General features: G+C 37.0%; 1 protein-coding gene across 4 annotated transcripts in view; it reads left to right on the top strand.

Moving 5' to 3' along the window:
- Positions 1 to 19,702, top strand: part of LOC129719689 (BAI1-associated protein 3) — a 240,006-nt gene that overhangs the window by 76,956 nt on the left and 143,348 nt on the right. For all 4 annotated transcript variants that reach the window (XM_055671083.1, XM_055671082.1, XM_055671081.1 and 1 more), the window contains exon 3: positions 11,846 to 12,179. In XM_055671083.1, coding sequence (XP_055527058.1) covers positions 11,846 to 12,179 — 334 coding nt within the window. The remainder of the gene's footprint in view (positions 1 to 11,845; positions 12,180 to 19,702) is intronic.

Genomic DNA, 19,702 nt, shown 5'->3' with positions numbered 1-19,702 from the left:
TAGCGTAATTATCACGCAGCGCTGCCATTAGTGTCCGCCGTGGCTGCTGGAGAAATCGAGAGAGCTCGGAATGGAATGGATGAAATAATTGCTCGGTTGGTGCGGCTCCGGACGTCAGCAGCGCAAGTTACCGCCGAGTGCTTCCCCGGGAGAGGTAATGATTTACATGGCCAGAAACTGGTACTCCCGCAGTCAACACTTCTCCCGGGGGAATCGTAAGCGATATATGTAATTGCATGTAGCAAAGAAAAGTAATGATTCATCGAGCGTGGTTCCAGCGTTATAAATGAGCTGTTTTCATTTCGATGGGCTACATTTAGGGAACTCTGTGGGTTGAAATAGTTTCGCGTTGTGTCGTAATCGAGATAAAATGCCTTTCGGTTTACGGTTGGCAGCTTGAAACATTGAACGCTGTCTAAAATATTTAAAACAGCTAACAGCTTGCTACACTTCAGTATAAAGCGCACTTTTTTGCCAACTGTTGCACCACGTAAAACTGTTAGGCAGTTTTGCAAACCAGTTGTAATTTTTTTTCTGACGAAGTCGTTCTGTGAGGTATGGGTGTTTATTAATTATAACTGAAGTTGGGTCTGTCAGTTGATTCCCGTGAGTGTCTTTTTTTTGTTTTTCAATTTTATGTCAGTCAACAGTGATACCAAAGCGAATAAACAGTAGGAAAATCCTTCATATTGCATGTGCTACATTTGCAAAGCAATTAATTATTAACAACCATGCGCCTCCTTGGAAGTATTATTCAAAACCTTGCATTAGCATATTCTCGACTGAGTCCCGATGATTCCTTCATGTGTAAAAGAGAATCGGAAATCGCTGTTCCGTGCCAATCCAAATCAATAGTCTTTCTACCCCAAGTTACCAACCAACTTACAGTTTCGTGATAAGTTCAACCGGTCTGGAGTTTCTCCCGCTACTTAGCAGGAGCAATGAGTCAGTGATTCTTTTCTGCTTGAACAAGCAACTTTAGCTCTCCCGCTGGTGCGCGTAAAGAGGAAACTCTTGTAGTTCTAGCCAGTTGGAAATAAAAGTAAATTCAACCACAAGCTTAGCTCGGTGATCGTTGGGCGAAATGCAACAAGCATATACACCACCCACAGCTCCCGCTTGTACCGCAGCTTTGTGAATTTTACTTTCTTTCTACTGTTGATGTTTTTGTGGCAGCAATAACTGCTGTGAGTCAGGCGATTCGGTACAGATGCTGGCACTAAATAGGGGCGACAACATCGAACAACAGCAGCAACCAGGTTAGTGGTGGGGTGCGAAACTTTACTGCCTCTGAATGCAGATATTTCCGGTGGACTTTATAGTTGCATGCATCTGAAACTGAACAGCTTGTGGCGGGCATAACCTCAGCTGTTACTGGCAAGAAGATTGTGCTTTTGTGTCTTTCATTTGCTCTTTCTACTCTGTTGCAAAATTGCATCCCGCAGAAGATCGGTAGAGTATGACAGGGATAATTGATTTTTGTTGCGGTTTACTGACTAGTGTTTTTTTTTTGTTTGCTCCCAGAACGAAGATAAAAATAGTTTGGAAAGTTGAACAAAGTTTTGTATCGCATCATATTTCCCATCAACTGTTTGAACAGTGGTAAGTTGTTTCTCATAAAAACGAATTTAAAGCTGATACCTCAGACTACCACAAACGAGTAAATAAAAAAGCAATTTAAGTTCCGCAATTCCTTCCAATCGATTGTTATCTATATTGCCTACATTTTAACCTTTTTGTTGCTCCATCAACAACTCAGTGAAACCGAAATTCAGCAGAAGCACGAAAGTAAACATCAAAGAAATAAATCACATTTTTTCGAGCTTGCTTTGCCATCGCTTAGACTCAATCAAGGGACGTTAGAATAATAGACAACCCTTTTGTCAAGCCTTCTGGCAGTATGAACGACGTTTCATGTTATGCTAGAAAGCTTTTTTTACAAACGATATCTGATAAAATTAGAAATCAAACAAAGGTGGTCCAACCGTTTAAAGTATAGACACGCTAGCGGTGATAATTAAAAAATATTGCTTTATAGCAAACCACGCACGCTATCAAAGCCAGTTTGACGAGGAAAATTGAACTCCCGTTTCGGCTGATGGCTGATAGTGCCTTTTCGGTCATTTATCACTGCAGCTAGCAGAAAGATTCGGTATAATCGTTGTTTTGCGTGGCTTTAACGATGAATTGGTGACATTCAACAGTTTTATTATCCAGTCGCATGTCGACGGGAAGTTTGTGCAGTAAAGCAATTTTTCATCACAGCCACGTCAACATTGTGACTTGCAAGTTTAGTGTACATTAATTATCTCCTACTAGACTGGAAGAATTTTCAATGCTTTGGAACATAAATTAAGCTGGCTTATAGAAGAGACAACAATGTACATATTCGACATACACTTGTTGAACTCGATGAAAAGCATATAATACTGATGAGCAGTCTTTGTTGAACATGAGATTAAAATGTTAATTATGATCTGATAGAGCGTGCTAAGAAAATTGAGAAACATGGCTGCGTTGATATGGAGACAGGCAAACAGCATTTCTGAGCTCTGGAGACATGTGCCTTTTATGATACGGTTTTATGACGAGTTAGAACGAACGTCGCAATACCACTGACACCAGTGTGGGGTATTGCAGATTTTCGGAGTTGGCAACGAGCGTAAATGAATTTTTCAACAAATTGTTATTCATGCTATCGTTGGAATTAATGCTGAGCAGAGAGTACATGTTTGCTTTTATATAACTTTGTTTTAGCATCCGCAATCTAAAGCTTCAAGTACATTTGTACATTAGTTTCTATTGTATAACAATTGGACACTGTACCATAACCCATAACCACAACCACAACCATAACGGCATTGAATGCTTCATATAATACAAATGAAATTTCAGTTTCATACAAACTATTAAAAATTGGACTTTTGATGTGCTTTAGAGCACATAGTTTCAATGCCAAAGGGGTTATAATCAAAGCATTGTAGCTCAGAAGCCGTTGATTGTTCTTTGGCTAAACTTCCGTTTCTTGCCATTCGTTTTAATTTGCATCGCATGAGACCTTACCATGAGAAGTCGCAAAAAATACCACTCTACAACTACGTTATATTTCGTTTCGAACATGTTTTTGTTCTGCGAGGCAGCACCATCAGACATAAAATATTTTTTCAACTGTATTTTTGTTTTCAAACAACTCATTTATTTGGCAATGAACACCTGAACCTCAACGGTATCATGGTAAAGTACTACCGATATCACGATATCAAGCTGTTATCTTTTAGTGTTCCATTCTGAATACTAGTCAAGGAAGGGATGGATGGTGGCTTGACTATTATTCCAATAACTACTTTGAGCGACATCTTGAAAAACAAATGTGGGGCCGTTCACATTCCACGTGGAAATCGCCATTTTAGAACCCCTCCCCATCACCCGTCGTGAAAAAGCGTGGACATTGACCAAACCACCTTCCCCTTTTTTATCTACGCGGACAATGTTTTACAGAGAGAAATTTTTTTCATTCAACTAAAAAAATATCAACAAAAGAGTAACAAAAATAATTTCAAAATTAACCCAAAATCACCTGAACCAGAAAAACCAAAAATAAAAAGAATTCCGTAAAAATTCAGCCTAGTGCTGGGAAACGCTCACAAGAACAAAAAAAAGGCGAAGCAAACACCGTCGTGGTTCAGAAGAAACCAAAAGAAAAGTAATCAAAAATTATGCTTTGAATGATTCAAAAATGATACAATAGATTCCAAAATCCACTCTAAAAAGACTGTGCTTTCTAAAATAGTTGTAAACAGTAGAAGGAAAAAAAAAACAATAAGAGACCAAAATCAAAAAAGATTCAATATGGCTGGAGCTTCCGTTAAAGCTGAAAAGATAAAATCTTTTCTGCAAGGTAGGGGAGATTCAAAAAAAAATACGCCAAGTTCAACGCAAAATGCATGAAAACACCGAGTAGCTTACTGACTGAAAACGTTTGAAACGAAAATGACGAAAAATATTTTTTTGCCGTTTTATAGTCTTCGTTGTTCCACTTCCACTGAATGTTTTTCTCGAAAGATTGGTAGAAGGTAACAAGGGACCATTCATTAATGATCTCACGCGCTTAGGGGTGGGAGGGGGTTTCAATTATTGTGACATTTTGTGACGTATGGAGAAGGGGGAGTTAGTTTGAGTGTGACATAACATTCCAACTCAAAAAAAGTCACATACCTAACCACAGAGATCAACTCAAAACTATTTATGATATTTGCATCATTCATTTATAGTTCTACGATCCCTTTTTTTGCTTAAGATCTGCTATAGATAAAATAAATGACAATTTTTTTCTCGCTAAAAAAGTATAATGTTCGTTTATTCTGTTTTACCGTGCATGTTCATTTATAAATGACAGCGCAATTTTATTAATTTTAAGTTTCTCTCAATCCAATCAATACAAAAATTGTGACAAAACGTAAATAAAAATGCTTGGCTATTGTAACATGTGGAAAAGATTTTGATTGCGAATTGATTGAAGAAGAGGAACTAAATATTGATGGCTTTTCAAAAATCAGCAATGATGCTGCAGTTACTGGTTCGGCTTTCTATGTCGTCGATATGCGACTCCATCAGCAGCATTTTTGGACTAAGAACTAAACTCCTTTTCTAGTCATCTTCTATAATCTTCATTTCCTTTTAGTTTCAGTTTTTATTTCAGTAAAATCGTTCTTATTAAGAAAAAATGCATTCCTAACAAATTTCTCGATTTTCAATCAATTATTACCAAAGAAGAGGGAGGGGTATAAAAACGTGACGTAATTAAGGGGGGGGGGGGTAAAGGAAATTGTGACAGCTTGTGACAAGGGAGAGTTATTTTTTTCCAAATTTTTCGTGACATCATTAATGGATCGTCCCCAAACAGATATCTCATATTCATTTCCATTTCTAAAATGATACCATACGAATGATAAGGTTCGGTCGTTACAAAAAAGCAGACTTGGCAAACGCACCGCTCCGAGCCACTCGGTGACATCGCCAAATTATAGGCACCCAGCACAACAAGCACATCTTGTTATGTGCCATTCGTAGAAAGCACCAGCTCGGGAGGCACTGTGAGCATGTTTTTTCTTTGTTTTGACCTGTCTACACACGGCCCATCTCGCCCACTTTGATTGCTAAAGCGCATTGCTTGCTGTGCTACATGTGGATTGATGAATAGGAATAGAGGAGAATCAGAGTTGAACGAGCCGGAGACGCCACAAAGTAAAAAAGGCAAGCAAAAATGACTTGAAGTCACCCCGTGCGCTCCATGTAACTTTAGAAAAGACACCAACAAAGAGATATTCGCTGTGTGATTCTGTTCCTCATATGTTGCGTGCTGAATCGTCGACCGAAGCACCCAGCTCGAGTGCGTGTTACCTAGGAAGCAAATGCTACTTTTTTGTCTTCGCTCCCAGTGCAGTGCGTGCTTTGCCAAGTCTGCAAACAACGAAAGACCCGTGCATCTTGCATAGGGTTTCAATTCCCGGTAGGTCGACTTCACCGTGTGCAGCTTAATGTAAATTGTTTTGAGCTCGTTGGTGCTAGAGCACTCGTCTTTCTGGTGGATGTTTAGAAATAGAAAACGAAAAATCCGCGTCATAGATGGTCTTTCACAAAAAGCGCTTCTTAGCGCCCCCAAATTCATTTAATTGAAATAGTTAATATTTTGCTGCCACTCGCCAGAACATCGCTGATAGAGGTGAAAATTATGCACTTTTCCAACACTAATTGATAGAAAGCGGCTTTCGAAATCAGTCTCTACATTTACCAATAGTACAATGCACACTGTTTCCAAAGCTGCAAAAACATGATCGAAATTATTTTGAACAAAAAAATTGAGTTTAGAGTCGTAATGCCTTGAGCAAAGGTAATCTATCAATTATTCTCTATTTTGGACAAGTTGCAATTTTGTGATTAATCTACCTGAAATTGAGAAAAGAATTTTATTTATTTTTTATTGACGTAGAACTACGTCTCTCACGAAGTTCGGTTACATAGGGATGTGTTACGTCAGTTAAGAAAATCGCTTTGCAGTCGGATCGCTGAGATCCAATTGATCGTTTATACATTGAAGTTAATTACCAAACGAGATACCATTTAGAAGATTAGTAGTAGATTTCTGGCAACTGAGTGCCTTCGCATGTAGGGTAGGTCAGGATTGATGAGTCAGTTCCCCTTGGCATACCGGTCGTGCAAGTCGTGTGATAAGAAAATTAATATACAGTCCGCTATCGAAGAAAGAACAATCATTGTTCCGAATCCGACCACGTTTTTTGGCAGCACGCGTTCACTTGGGACATTCTGCGGGAGCATTGCCGGACAGTGGAGATAATCATATTAAACAGGTTGCAAAATGAAAATCTAAAACCGGGAAAAGTGGAAAATATGTCCAACTTCAAATGCTAATTAAATCGGTTAGTTTTCGATGGATTTCCTTCGTTCTAGCAGTAATAGATTAGAAAATCTTCTAAGATTCCTCCCAAACGCAGAAAATTATAATTTAATAATTAGAACTATTGTACTATCGAAAACTGTCAAGCCTTGTCAAAACGCAAAATTCGACCTCTGATTGGTCGTTATATGATTGCTTCCCAAGCACGCTCGACAGAACAATAGACCTAGTAATTTAAGATGTGCTATTTGGCCTATATAAGCAGCGATGCTAGATTGGAAGACATGCCTTCAAATCGAAGACATTTACCCAACGATGAAGACATCCTAGTTTGTGAAGACGAATGGAAGACATTGAAAAATATGTGAGGACATTTAAAAAAATGTGATTACGAGCCGCATTTTGCAAAGGTGGTGCCCTTTTTTGCTCGACAGTTATCGTTTTGGCGATTTGGAGTAATTTTTTGCAAACTTCGGTTCGGTAGTAGTTGCCGTATTTTGACAACACACAATCGTTTTGGAATGCTGATTTTCAAAGGCCGTCAAGTTTTAAGTATGAAAACACCTTTTTGTTGTCTTATGTCTTAATCTCCTCTGTCGGGGTAACACACAGATGCGATCAACATTGTATCTGATGTTAAATTGACCAACAACAGTCCTTATAAAAACAACAAACAAAATAATTGAAGATTTTATATTTCCCGGTTTTGCGCTGGAATTAAAAGTAAATGTTATTTTAATCTGCATGCACTTTGACTGCTGAAACTGGTTTGCGTTGTATAGTGTTTGTTTCATTCCTGTTCAGTGATGTGTATGCAAACTAAAATTCAGTAGCACTTGAACCCCTCTTTTGCAACATATTCAATACAAGTAATGCAACAAACAACCTCATGTAGTTCTACGTCAAACTTGCGGTGGTGGCTTTGCATACAACCCTTGTGTTTTTTTTGCATAAAAATTCACTTTGTTCAGCAAAGTTTTAGCACATTCTATAAGAAATAACTTTTGACGTTGGGCTACGTCTTTGTTTTCTATAGTGGGATGCATTCTGTAGAAAAGGAAATGAAACTGGCAAATATAGCGTCAGATTTCAAACGATAATAACAGCATAACCACATGAAGGATAAAAGTAAACAATATGTTGTTGGATAGATGAAATGTTGGACAATTTTGTAATACGCTAGTTAGAACTATTATTTCATTGCTCAGAGCTGAAAATTTATGAATAAATAGTTTAAACGCGAACAATAACAAATAACAAACAATTTGATGTCTCGAAGGTAAAGGTTTATCGAAAAGTTTGAAACAACCCTTCTTTTTGAACAATTTTGCTTTTAGAGCATGATGTCTTGAGAGAAAACATTCTTGTAGAAGCAACAGTACCGTACAGTATACGGTCAATGGTCAATGTTCATGAATATGGTTACCATAAAAACACACAAGAATTGAACATTTTGCAACGGTTATAGGTTATTTTTATTTTATTTTATTTTATATGAAGATTTAAATATATTCATTAAGTAATTATGACCGGCATTATATCGAAAGAGTAATTCGTAATACAATGAATATAATTGTTGGCAATTAAAAAGAACTTCGAGCAAAAAACAAAAATTAATCTTTCTAAACTTTATTTTCGAGTGTTGTTAAATATATTACTGAAAAAATTAAGTGGAGGCTGAGAATGAAACTACGTAAGTCACTGGAAAAACAAGTTGATTCTGTGTGCGAACTTTTCAACCCTTGTAACTAAAAATCCCTCCAATTACCGTATTCAGTCCCATGTCATTATTTCATACAACTTTAGGGCTGTAAACCTAGTAGTATTTCAAAGACACCATACCCCTATCTGCAAATTTAAATGGACATTTATGTTTTTAATATAACATTGTGATTCTGAACAATTTTTCAATATTGTACAATGTTGTTTACCATAACAAAACGAACAATTTCATCAAAGAAAGTTATATTTCTTTGGTTATATACGATATTTTTTTTAAAACAATGCACTAATGTACTAACAGATATCTACAGAGTCTGCAAATATCTGCAGACTAAACTATTTGTATATAGAAGTGTAAGTAAAACGTCATTCAATCCAGATACAGGCATTTGTCTCTCACTGTCTCTCTGTGTAGATATCTTACTTCGGTGAATTTGTGTGTTTAATCATGGTAAACTACATTGTAGATCATTGCAAAATTTTGGAAAATAGAAATAAAACGTTATTTAAAAAAATTAAGAGGCATTCCAATGAAAACTTCGCAATAGTTCTTTCAAATTGACGTAAAAAGTATGGAGTCTCCGAAAAAGTTGTTTATTTTTATGAAATGTGCTACAACTTTACTCAGCAAAGTGGATTCTAATGTAGGAAAATGAGAAAGGTAATATTCGGTTCTCACTTTTAGGTAGACTAATCACAAAATTCTAACTTCAATAAAATGAAGAATAATCCTAAATCAAATAAAAACTATTAGTGTAAATTAGTGCATTATTTAGATATAACTCGCCAATAACCAAAAAAATATGTGAGATAGAATTAAACTTCTTTAAAAGAAATTGGTTGTTTTGTTACAGCAAACAATATTATAAAAAGTTAAACTGAAACAATTCATTTTTAAGGGAGAGCTATAGAAAACTCCACAAAAATCTATTTGAATAGGTAGATAGAAGTATGCTGTCTTCAACAGAGTTGTTTCTTTTAAAATGTGCTACAACTTTACCGAACAAAGTGGATTTTTATATTTCAAAATGAGAAAAGTAAAATTCGTTCTGTTAAGTGGACAAAATTTCAACTTCTATAATATGAAGAATGATTAATGGAACAACTTTACCGAAGACACTGTGGCTCTAAAATCAATTTTTGGATCAAAATAATTTGATCACATTTTTGCAGCTTTGGAAACAGTGTGCAATGATTAGCATAATAAAATCACAGACTCAGGCTTGTAACCGGTCAACACTTTCATTTGATTTCGCTTCCTTAGCGTGCGTCACAGTAGGCTATCGCTCGTAAATGTGTAACAACCGTCGCCTCTCATACAAAGAACAGGATGGTCATTCGACACTCGCGCATCAAAGAGATGCACACTGTCATTTGTTTGGCGATTTATTTTCGCCTCTTTCCGTGTATTTTTTTCTTACTATATTGAGAAATATTATTACAAGCTCAATGATATAAGAAGTTTTCAAAGTCTCCGCACACAACGTGCGTAATTCTCATTTCTAGAAAAAATGTCAAAATACGTTCTAGGAGAAAAAAACGTCGTGGTGGTGGGTACTCGTTTGACATGTTTGTTCATGAATGTATTTAAACAGCAAGCTTTGCCACCGTCAGAGGAAAAAGAAAATGATTATCGGAGTGAGAAGTGTTTTTACCGTGACCATTTCGAAGCCTGATCACGGTATTCCAAATTTTAGTTGACGCTTAATAAATTTTTCAATCTGTTTCTGCAAGAATGAAAAATTTCCATGAAAAAAACTAACTAAGTAAAAATCAAACGGAATTGGACAACGTAACATTTTCAATTTGCACATCACTCTCAGAGTATTGCGGAATGCCGTAATTTTACTTCGAAGAAAATTTTAGTTGAGAAGTTTGTTACTGGATCCATACAAATGAGCAGACGAATAATTATGTCGTAGCTTGTATTAAGACAAATATGTTTACTTGTAAAATGGGCTCTGGTTATTATTAATTTAATTAAAATAAAAGTCTGTGGATCGCAGCTAGCGTCCCCACCATAGATATCGAAAAATAAATAAATCCAACCTGAAGCCATGAGTAAGTAGAAAATTTTATTCGAACGAATATAGTTTTTGGTTTGGTGTTCTGTTGAATGTAGATCTGATTAGAAATTTTAGAATATCGCTGATTGTCTCCTGAAAAACGATACTTTGCGCAAGTCTACGCATTTGAAGGTATAAATTTCAAGCTATCTTTAAATGTAGTACCAATAGTACGAAAGCCAAATCACTGGACATTCAAACTTTGAGTAAAGTTTAACAATTATACTTGAAAATTTGCACAATAAAATTATTCAGTAGGGTTAGAGAACGGATTGATCTTTAATATGCAATACTGTTTGTGCCAATTGTACACTGATTTCTCTACGCCGAGATAGGCTCAAACGAAGCCCTGTCGGCTAAACTTTGAATTAAGTTTAATTTCAAAAAGGTTGTTTCCCATCTGAATATTGTTGGTTATTGCGATAGACTTATGTGCTATCTAACATGATAAGGATTTGTTCTTCACTTTTTTTTCTTGTTGCTCTTAAAATTTGTATTCTCACCCTTCCACAGTACAAGACTGTAAGAAAATATGGTAATTTTAATTTTTTATTTTGGATCGATGACTAGCGATTTCCCGTTGTGATGTGACCAGTTTTTCGAGTATTACCCGAAAATAATAAAAAGTTCGAACAATGGACTCCACTCAATCGATCAACAGACAACATAGAACAAATTTTTACCAAGCGTAAATACAGAATCTTGTGTAATCATTTTATGAATAACAGAATGTCAGGCGGCTGTTTTATCGTCCTTGGTCTCACAGCACACCCAGTATGATATCTCTCATGACCAGATCCCGAAGATTATTTCCAACTGAAGAAACAAACCACGAAGGTAAACATTTTCATTACAGATTGTCGGTGATTATAAATCGTACAATACACACATTCATTTCGATAGCCATGTGCAGGGATACGTAAAAGAAACATCAAAGCGAATCTTCGTCGTACGATTCTGCATGGAGTATTTGCACATAACTGCCCGGGAGCAATTTTGTGGTAAGCTATACGCCCTAATAGAGTGCACAAATTTTCTCCCACAATCCTAACAAGCTATAGAGAACAAACTTCCAACACACACACACCCACAACTTCTTGCGGTTTGTCGAAACTTTTGCTGGCTGTCATTAACACGCTCATCATTACCATGGAAGCTCCAAGCGGCTGTTTGCCAGTTTAGCCTGAGCGTAGGCAAGATACCATTTTCCCACTTAATTTGATTGCATTCACCCCACAATGAGCCGAAAATCAGCTGGACTATAAGTCGTAAGTGGAAACTCCAACGCATGAACCACTTCTCACAAGAGTGTACTTTTTAGGATTATTATGGCCCAAAAACCAGCTGGTGGGATTTTTGTCTGCATGCCTTTGCATATTTTCGATCAAAAACGAATCGTTCATCTGTTTCGTATGAATTTACTCACTATGGATTATCTATCCCACACTGCTTGTATTTAAACTATCACAGCAGGGTGTTCTCTGTACCCAGCAACATAAAATGCAGTAACACTAATCCCAGGTTGGGGTGCCGGCATTCAAGTACACAAGAACCGCTCTTCATTGTTTCAGAAATCTTAATTGAAGTGTCATTGTCACCGAATGCAAACAGCTCACCCGTGTCTCCTATTGTTTTCTTGCAGGCTATCCTAAAGTAGTGACACCGTCAGGATCCGGAGGCACTATCGCATCCGGTGGATCTGGTGGGGGTGGTGCTGCAAGCGGAGGTGGTATAGGACCCGGTCCCTACGGTACGGCAGGTGGAGGTGTGGTACCTGGCAGTCCCGCTGCCGGTGGACCCTCGATTCGACGCCAATCGTCGTCCCGTGGATTGGAAGCACTGGCCCCACCGGTAAGGCAGGGTTCCTTCCGGGGACGAAATTCCCCGATCAACCCAACAGCGCCGGATAAACCGTCCTTCTCAGTATGGAAGCGACGACCCTCCTGGCCTGAGGTCGAAATTAAATCATCGTCCGGGTAAGTGAGGTGAACGTTGGATATTGTTTTCTCTGGATTTGTTATGGTAGCAAGTGGTTCTGTTTTCATTTGCTGGTAGTGAGACTATGGCGACGCAGACAGACGGGTACGGAATTCGATTGTCGATAGAGTCTATTTTTACGGAATTGCCGGATGTGTCATTGCGGTTTAATCGATTTACGATTACTACAGTGGAATGGACACATTGATTTGCGGGTCAGTTGGTATTAGAAATGGCTGCTTTATTGCACGTGATTTACAATTATCGGTGCTAAATCTTGTCGATTTTATCCGATAACGTTCGTTTGGTAAACACGGAATGTTCTTAAGAGAGCAAACGCTTCAGTGCAATTGGTTTTGAGATTATTGTTAACAGTTACCATGCGGCTCCATTGAACTCCAAACTAAGGTGGAAGCATGATGGAACTTTACCTAAAATTGAATATTTTTAGTTAAATAGCGTCTTAACAAAATAAAACGTTACTTGAAAACTACAGATTAAAATAAAATAACGTATTCCTAAGTACTAAAGAATTTTCTCGACCTAGGTTACTTTCTTTAAAGCAAAAATTTATCATTGATTCCACCAATATACAAATTTTCGACATAGCTGTGCTCAAAAAATCTCTGTTCTTTCTTATTGTTATTTAGTCTATCAAACTTCATGAAATAAGGATGAAAAATATTAAAAGAGTTGTGTTCAACCACCTCAACCAAATCTGGCGTTCAATCTACCTTCTGTAAGCAAGTTTGTCTGTTCTATGTTCACACATAGAATTATCCGCCTTTTGCCTGCCACTTAGAACTGCACATAATTTCGAAAAACTGTCCTTATTCTTATCTTTGCGCTCGTGTCCGAAACAAAAATGGAAACAATCAAAGAATTGCATTGCATACAATACACTGATTGTCCCGGCTGAGGCTAAAAAGGAGCTCGAAAAGAATGAAAGCCAAATTTCAACCTTTCCATAGTGAAAAAAATCAGTATGATTTTTTTTTCAATTCTTTTTTTTTTAATATGTATGTATTTTTTTTAAGAACAGCTTCTTGATATTAGAAAATGGGACAACCTTTTTAAAATAAACTGTTGATTGCCGTTGTCACCAGTGATAATTTTCGTTACTCAGAGGCAAAAATTGATTAACAACTTTGTTTGGTCATTCTAAAGATGTGCTTACATTTACAACATGTAGCAGGAGACTGTATTTGTATCTAGGGTGATCCGAAGTGACCTAAAGATTTTGTAGCCAAATAGATATGAAAGCGAGGATCATATGAAAGAGATAAGTTTTCTTAACAAAACGTGATTTTTGAAAAACGTTTGTCGTTGTCCTTCGAATTTGAAATGAAGAATAAAAAACTGCTCGAAAGGTGTTAAATAACAGTTCGCCCATGTACGGTATATAAACGAACTATCATTTAAGACCTTTTGACGTTGACTAACGTCTATATCGAAGTTAGGCGCCTGAATTTTAGAATCTAGTAATTCAACCAAGGAAAACCAAGGAAAAGTGGTCAGGTTTTGAGCACCTATATATCAGTCATTTCTTCTCAGAATTTCGAGTTTTTGGCATCAACCGATCAGAAATTCTTTTACGGTTAAACGTATGTAACAAAAATAACCTATTGTTTGAGATACACTATTGAAAAGTTGATAAATAACATCGATTGTCTAAATCATACCGAGCAACCAATCATTGACATCATACTCATGTTTACCAGAGGTCATATCAAACACGCAACAATCTACTTCTATTCGACACGGAGACGGGAACATTTTTTTTCTTCCACGCCGCGCAACACGACACAATACATGTTATTTCGTTGCCTCTATGAAAGCTCTATTGGTCCGGCTCGACAGAATATTCACACGAAAACATTTGTTTATATCCGTGTTACGAAACTGAGAAATCTGTAGGAACTGAAAATAAAGGCGGAGCTTATCAAAAGGTCGCTCTGAGCCAGAATGAATGAGATGTATTTTTCGTACATTAGTATTACGACACACGAAATCAAATTTTTCGAACGTTGTAGAATGGTATAACTGGAAATAATTAAGTCACACCTCTTTTCCCAGTTATACCATTCTACAACGTTCGAAAAATTTGTTATGTCAGAGCGTATATCGCGTTTATAACGTTTTAACGTCTCAGCATTCAGAAATGCACTGTTAGATAAAATTGCAGCAAATACTGGAGTTGCAATTCCCTCTACTATTTGTTTTAATGGAACATAAGAATACCGTAGTCAACGTCACGCGGTCGTGTCTTGAATACCACCCTCCTACTATTTTTTTCAATCTTTATTTAAAAACTGAAAGACAACGATAAACGATTTTTTTAAAAATGACGTTTTTCTCAGAAAATCACTCTCTTTCAGTTGATGCATAAAAATCTAAAATTCGTGTCAAACTGTAGGACCCAATTACCAGCACTTGTGGCACTGTCGGAGGATCGCAACATTCTGGGAAATATGAATCATTGGATAAGCTAAGGTCAAAATACAAAAAATCGTGTGCACACTTCTAAACTTGCGTGCACATTCTAAACAACTTTACTAAAAACCGCAACTTGCTTCTTTCGGAACTGTGAGATGAGCGAAGGACAAAATAAGAAGAGTTGATTCTACAATCAATTGTCCATTAACCAGAAGCTCTTGGCCTTCTGAGCAACTTTGCTGAAGACCTCAGCTTTATAAAAGGTCGGAATCGTGAGATAGGTTAAGATCAAACTGTAACGAATTTCTTTTTCACTAGTACCACATTACGGTGGAGTTCCTCACTCAACTGTCCACTGTTCAGAAGCCCTTGACTTTTGAATAAGTTTGCTGAAAACCGTTACTTTCGGTTTATCGGAAACACGAGATATGGACCTATTTACGGTGAGGCTAAACTTTTTAGAAGGAGCTGCAATATTTAAACTGGGTGTTGACCTACTCGGTAGAGCGATTCCAAACTTTTGACGAGTAGCGTAAGCGTATGAAACCATCTTTTCGATGAATGCCATTTTTAATTTTCAATCAACAACTTCTATTGAACCGTAGTAAGACACAAAAAATACATAATATATTTCACTAGTTTGAAAAGAAGTCCAACTTCAAGTCAATAGACTTCTGAATCATGAGAAATCGTTGAAATAAGCTATGAAGAATAGCAATCATCGTATGGAATATAAGTGACCAGAAAATGTTCACCTGCTCGAAAAAACACCTTGTGCATAATTTCAGCTCAATCGGACTTAAAATGGGGTGGCGCAAAGCGATTGAAGTTTGGCCTTTTTGAAATCCGAAAAATCACCCAAGGGGGTTCTCGAATTTTTTTTTTTTTGATGCCAAATGACTTAAAAAAGCATGAACGTCGAGAATTGGTGTCATCTGAAAAAAAATTTTTTTTTTCAAAAATCGACTCTAGTCGTTTTTTCAAATGTGGAAGGCGGAGTTTAACCCGTAAAGACCCGGGACGGAACTTGTTTTTTGAAAATGCTCGTGCTCAGCTTTGGAACGGCCGATTTGGGAAAAGTTGGACTTTTATTCAAGGGGAATAGTTGCTCTAAGTTTTGGTAAAGATGCCACCCCTCTGGACTCCTTCCCGTTTTCGTGAGACGCAAATATGCCTGTGTTTTTTTTTCTAATTTTTCAAACAAATTCAGCAAACACTGGGAATTTTCATACGTTTCAATTGCTCCATGTATCAAACATGTAAGGTGGATGAAATATGGTATGTAAGACTAAATTTTGGAGTTTCTAAATTGTTTCAGTACAAAATCACAAAACTACGTATTTTCATAAAAATTTAAATAAGAAAATCGTTCTTCAAATTTTCCTCCTGAATTAATATGCGATGAAATATTTATTTTAGCATGCAAATATTTTGAGAAAAACGAGTTTAAATTCACTGAAGAACGTATTTTCACGGAAACCTGATTTTCTCAGTCTCCCACAGTAGATTTCAACTTGGCTCTTCAATTTTCAAGTTCTATATTTCTAGAGTAGTTTCAATCCAAACGAGTTTGAATTCACTAAAGTACGAGCTCTTATGAAAACTTGATTTTCTTCAAATCTGTGCATGCTAGAAAAAATCTTTCACCATCTTTGGATTCAAGGGACGTCACTCTCAAAATATAGAGCTTTAAAATTGAAGAGCTAAGTTGAAACCTACCGTGGGAGACTGAGAAAATCAGGTTTCCATGAAAGTACGTACTTTGGTGAATTTAAACTGGTTTTCTCAAAATGTTTGCATGCTAAAATAAATTTGTCATCGCGTATGGATTCAGGAGATCTTACCGCAAAAATGTAGAGCTTAAAATCTGAAGAACGGTTTTGTTGTTTGATTTTTTATAAAAATACGTAGTTTTGTGAATTTGTAGTGAAATAATTTGGAAACTCCAAAATTTACTCTTACATAACATATTTCATCCACCTGACATGATTTGATACATGGAGCAATTGATACGTATGAAAATTCCCAGTGTTTGCTCAATTGGTTTGAAAAATTAGAAAAAAAAACACAGACATATTTTCATCTCACGAAAGCGGGGAGGGGTCCAGAGAGGTGGCATCTTTATCAAAATCCCCTCGAATGAAAGTCCAACTTTTCTCAAATCGGCCGTTCCAAAGCTGTCTCAAGTTTCGTCCCGGATCTTTACGGGTTAAAACATTTAGAATTTATTTAATGAAATTGATCGCTAGTCTCTCGAAATAGCCTGTATAATGATATACACTATAACTAGCATCGAATGCATTATGTTTCATTAGGGTGGACCCAGAGAGTCGATTTTTGCAAAAAAAAAAATGTTCAGATGACACTAATTCTCGACGTTCCATGCGTTTTTAAGTCATTTGGCATCAAAAAAAAATTCCGAAAACCGAAATTTCACGTACCCCACCTCCCTCCCCCCTTGGGTGATTTTTCGGTTTCAAAAAAGCCAAACTTCAATCGCTTTGCGCCACCCCATTTTAAGTCCGATTGAGCTGAAATTTTGCACAGGGTGTTTTCTCGAGCAGGTGAACATTTTGTACACTGGGGTCTTTTTTTACGCGGTTGATTGTACCGCGTTTAAATGATTAGATTAGATTTACTTATATCAAACTTATTTGATACCGCGTACAAATAACCTTCTAAATCTCGTAAAAATAATCTGCGTTATTGTAAAACATTCACGTTTAGAAAAATGCATAAAAATAACCCGCGTAAAAAAAGACCCCAGTTGAGAGGGTTTTTTTTTTTTTTTGAAATTCGAGATGACCATTTTGGCTGGCACCCTAATGAAGAAATCAGCAAAATAATACCCAAAACGTAAACTAACATTTTCTAAAAATCGTTCTAAATGTTTATAAATACATTGTTTCGAAGACATAATTATAAAGAAAAAAATTATTAAAATTCATGAAAAAAAACGTGTAATCCTTTTTATTGATACATACGAAAAATATCAAAACTAAATAAACCGCAGCCACAACTTATCAGAAAATATCATTTAGAAGAAAAAAATTTAAGTTGTCATACAAGTTTTATTCGAAATACTAACAAAAAGTTTACAAATTGATAAAACATTATGTTCAGAATATTCAATTCAGATGCTTACTGAATCATCATCGTAAAGAATGTTAGAGCTAATAATCCACCATTAGACTTTTCAATCGTTAATATTCGCAATAAATCATCAAGAAACCAGACCTGACTCACTAAACTAAATCACACTATAATCTAGTGAACAAAGCAAAATTTACACAAAGAAAAACAGTCAATGAAGACCATTTGTTTTTGACATATCCAAACGAAACCACGCTCCGCAGTCGCTTTAGTCACATTTAACAAAATGACTGCTGCCGAGAGCCGGAAACGAACGCAACAAAGCGATGATAAACCGATAAAAGCCGCACATTTCATCGAAGCCGCACCAAATTTCAAATGAAAACCATTTCTTGACAGAAGCGCACAGTGATTGGAAAAAGACTTTCACAGAGCTGCCACAGCGAGCCACGGACCAACATGTGTGTTGCCAAGCTGACGCAGTCCTTCCGGCGACGGGCAAATGCTGCACGCGCCATGCCGTATCTGTCAATTTATCTAGCTAGCCACCCAGACATCGACGATGTTAGCTCGTCATTTTATCCTGCACCCGACACGCTTTGTTAGTTACCACCATTAGTCGATCGGCTCCACTTTGAACCAACAACAGCCGACTCAGTCTTGGCCAGCGCCGCGAAAGTGTGGGCACACGATGTCATTGTGGTTGCCCATAAATAGCTCACCCCGCGTTGGCTTATGGTTCAACATGCAGGGCGCTGGCTGACCGGCGGAAATGGAAAATTTTTGCCTAACACACACGCGCCGCCTTGTTCGTGTATGTGTGTGTGAGTGTGTACTTTTGTGTTTATTTTTGTTACATTGCTCTTCTTCTTTATCGAACATCAAACGTATCGCTGTCGGAAGGGAATAGTTTCCTCTTTACTAAGGAATAGTGGTTGCTGTTACCACAACTGAAAGAAACGAAATTCCGATTTACTGGCATCTGAGTGGTATTTTGTGTTCATTGTAAGTATCCCAAGTTTTCCTTTTTATTTAGCACCTAAGACCGTTTTCCTGAACTGATGGTTTGGTTAAAGTTAAACAACGATAGCAGAACATTGTTACAGTGCCATGTTGGCGTGAAATGAAAATCAACAACCATGATATGGTTGAATGAATTTGAAGCAATTTCCATATGTAAATGAAATAACCGCATGTTGCATACATTCACTCGCCTCTAAACGATGTTTATTCAGAAAAATCGTACAAAGCGGCCACGAATAGGCCTGAAATAACGGATAAGAGCAAAATAGTATTGCTCATCAAGCACGTACCAAATCGTTCCGAAACGATTTTCAATAGAATAAAATTATTATCCTCCATGATTCGGAATGAACGCCGCAGCCACACCGGCTGCAAATTATACTAATGGGCTGTAAATGCCGTTTTTGTTTCTTCTTCGGCAGATTTTCTCTATTGCATTCAACAGCTTCGCTGTTGCCTGTTGCCGTAACTTGCAAGCTTGGAATGATTTGAAAAAAATATTCATTTGATTTCGCCATGCTGAAAACGGTGCAAGATCGAATGATCAGGAATTCAATTTATGCGAACAGATTTCACTGGAATTGGTTATCGTTCGCAATTGCAAGTTTCACGCATTTTTTTCAATTTCAAAAGAACTCAATAATTGAGAGAAATCTGTTATTTATTTTCCATCCACTGTGGCAAAAAATAAATCCTGCAACAACTGTCAGGAAAACAATATTGAACACTAAGTAACTTAGTAAATTAACTTGGCTGTCTGTTGAATATAAAACAGTTCCTACAGCAGAAAACGGCAATTTAACGTTGAAATGGAAAAAATATCTTCCGAAAAAAATGTGCTAGCAATGCTTACATGTGACATGTGACATGTGGCCAGGGTTGCCAATGTTCCAGTTTAAACTGGATTCCTCCAGTTTTGTTCAAGTGATCCAGTCAAACAGTTTATTCCCAAAATCTTCCAGTTTTTTCA

The sequence above is a fragment of the Wyeomyia smithii genome, chromosome 2 (assembly GCF_029784165.1).
Source record: "Wyeomyia smithii strain HCP4-BCI-WySm-NY-G18 chromosome 2, ASM2978416v1, whole genome shotgun sequence".
NCBI lineage: Eukaryota > Metazoa > Arthropoda > Insecta > Diptera > Culicidae > Wyeomyia > Wyeomyia smithii.
The sequence above is the reverse complement of the archived record's forward strand: the minus strand, read 5'-3'. Positions and strand labels throughout refer to the sequence as shown.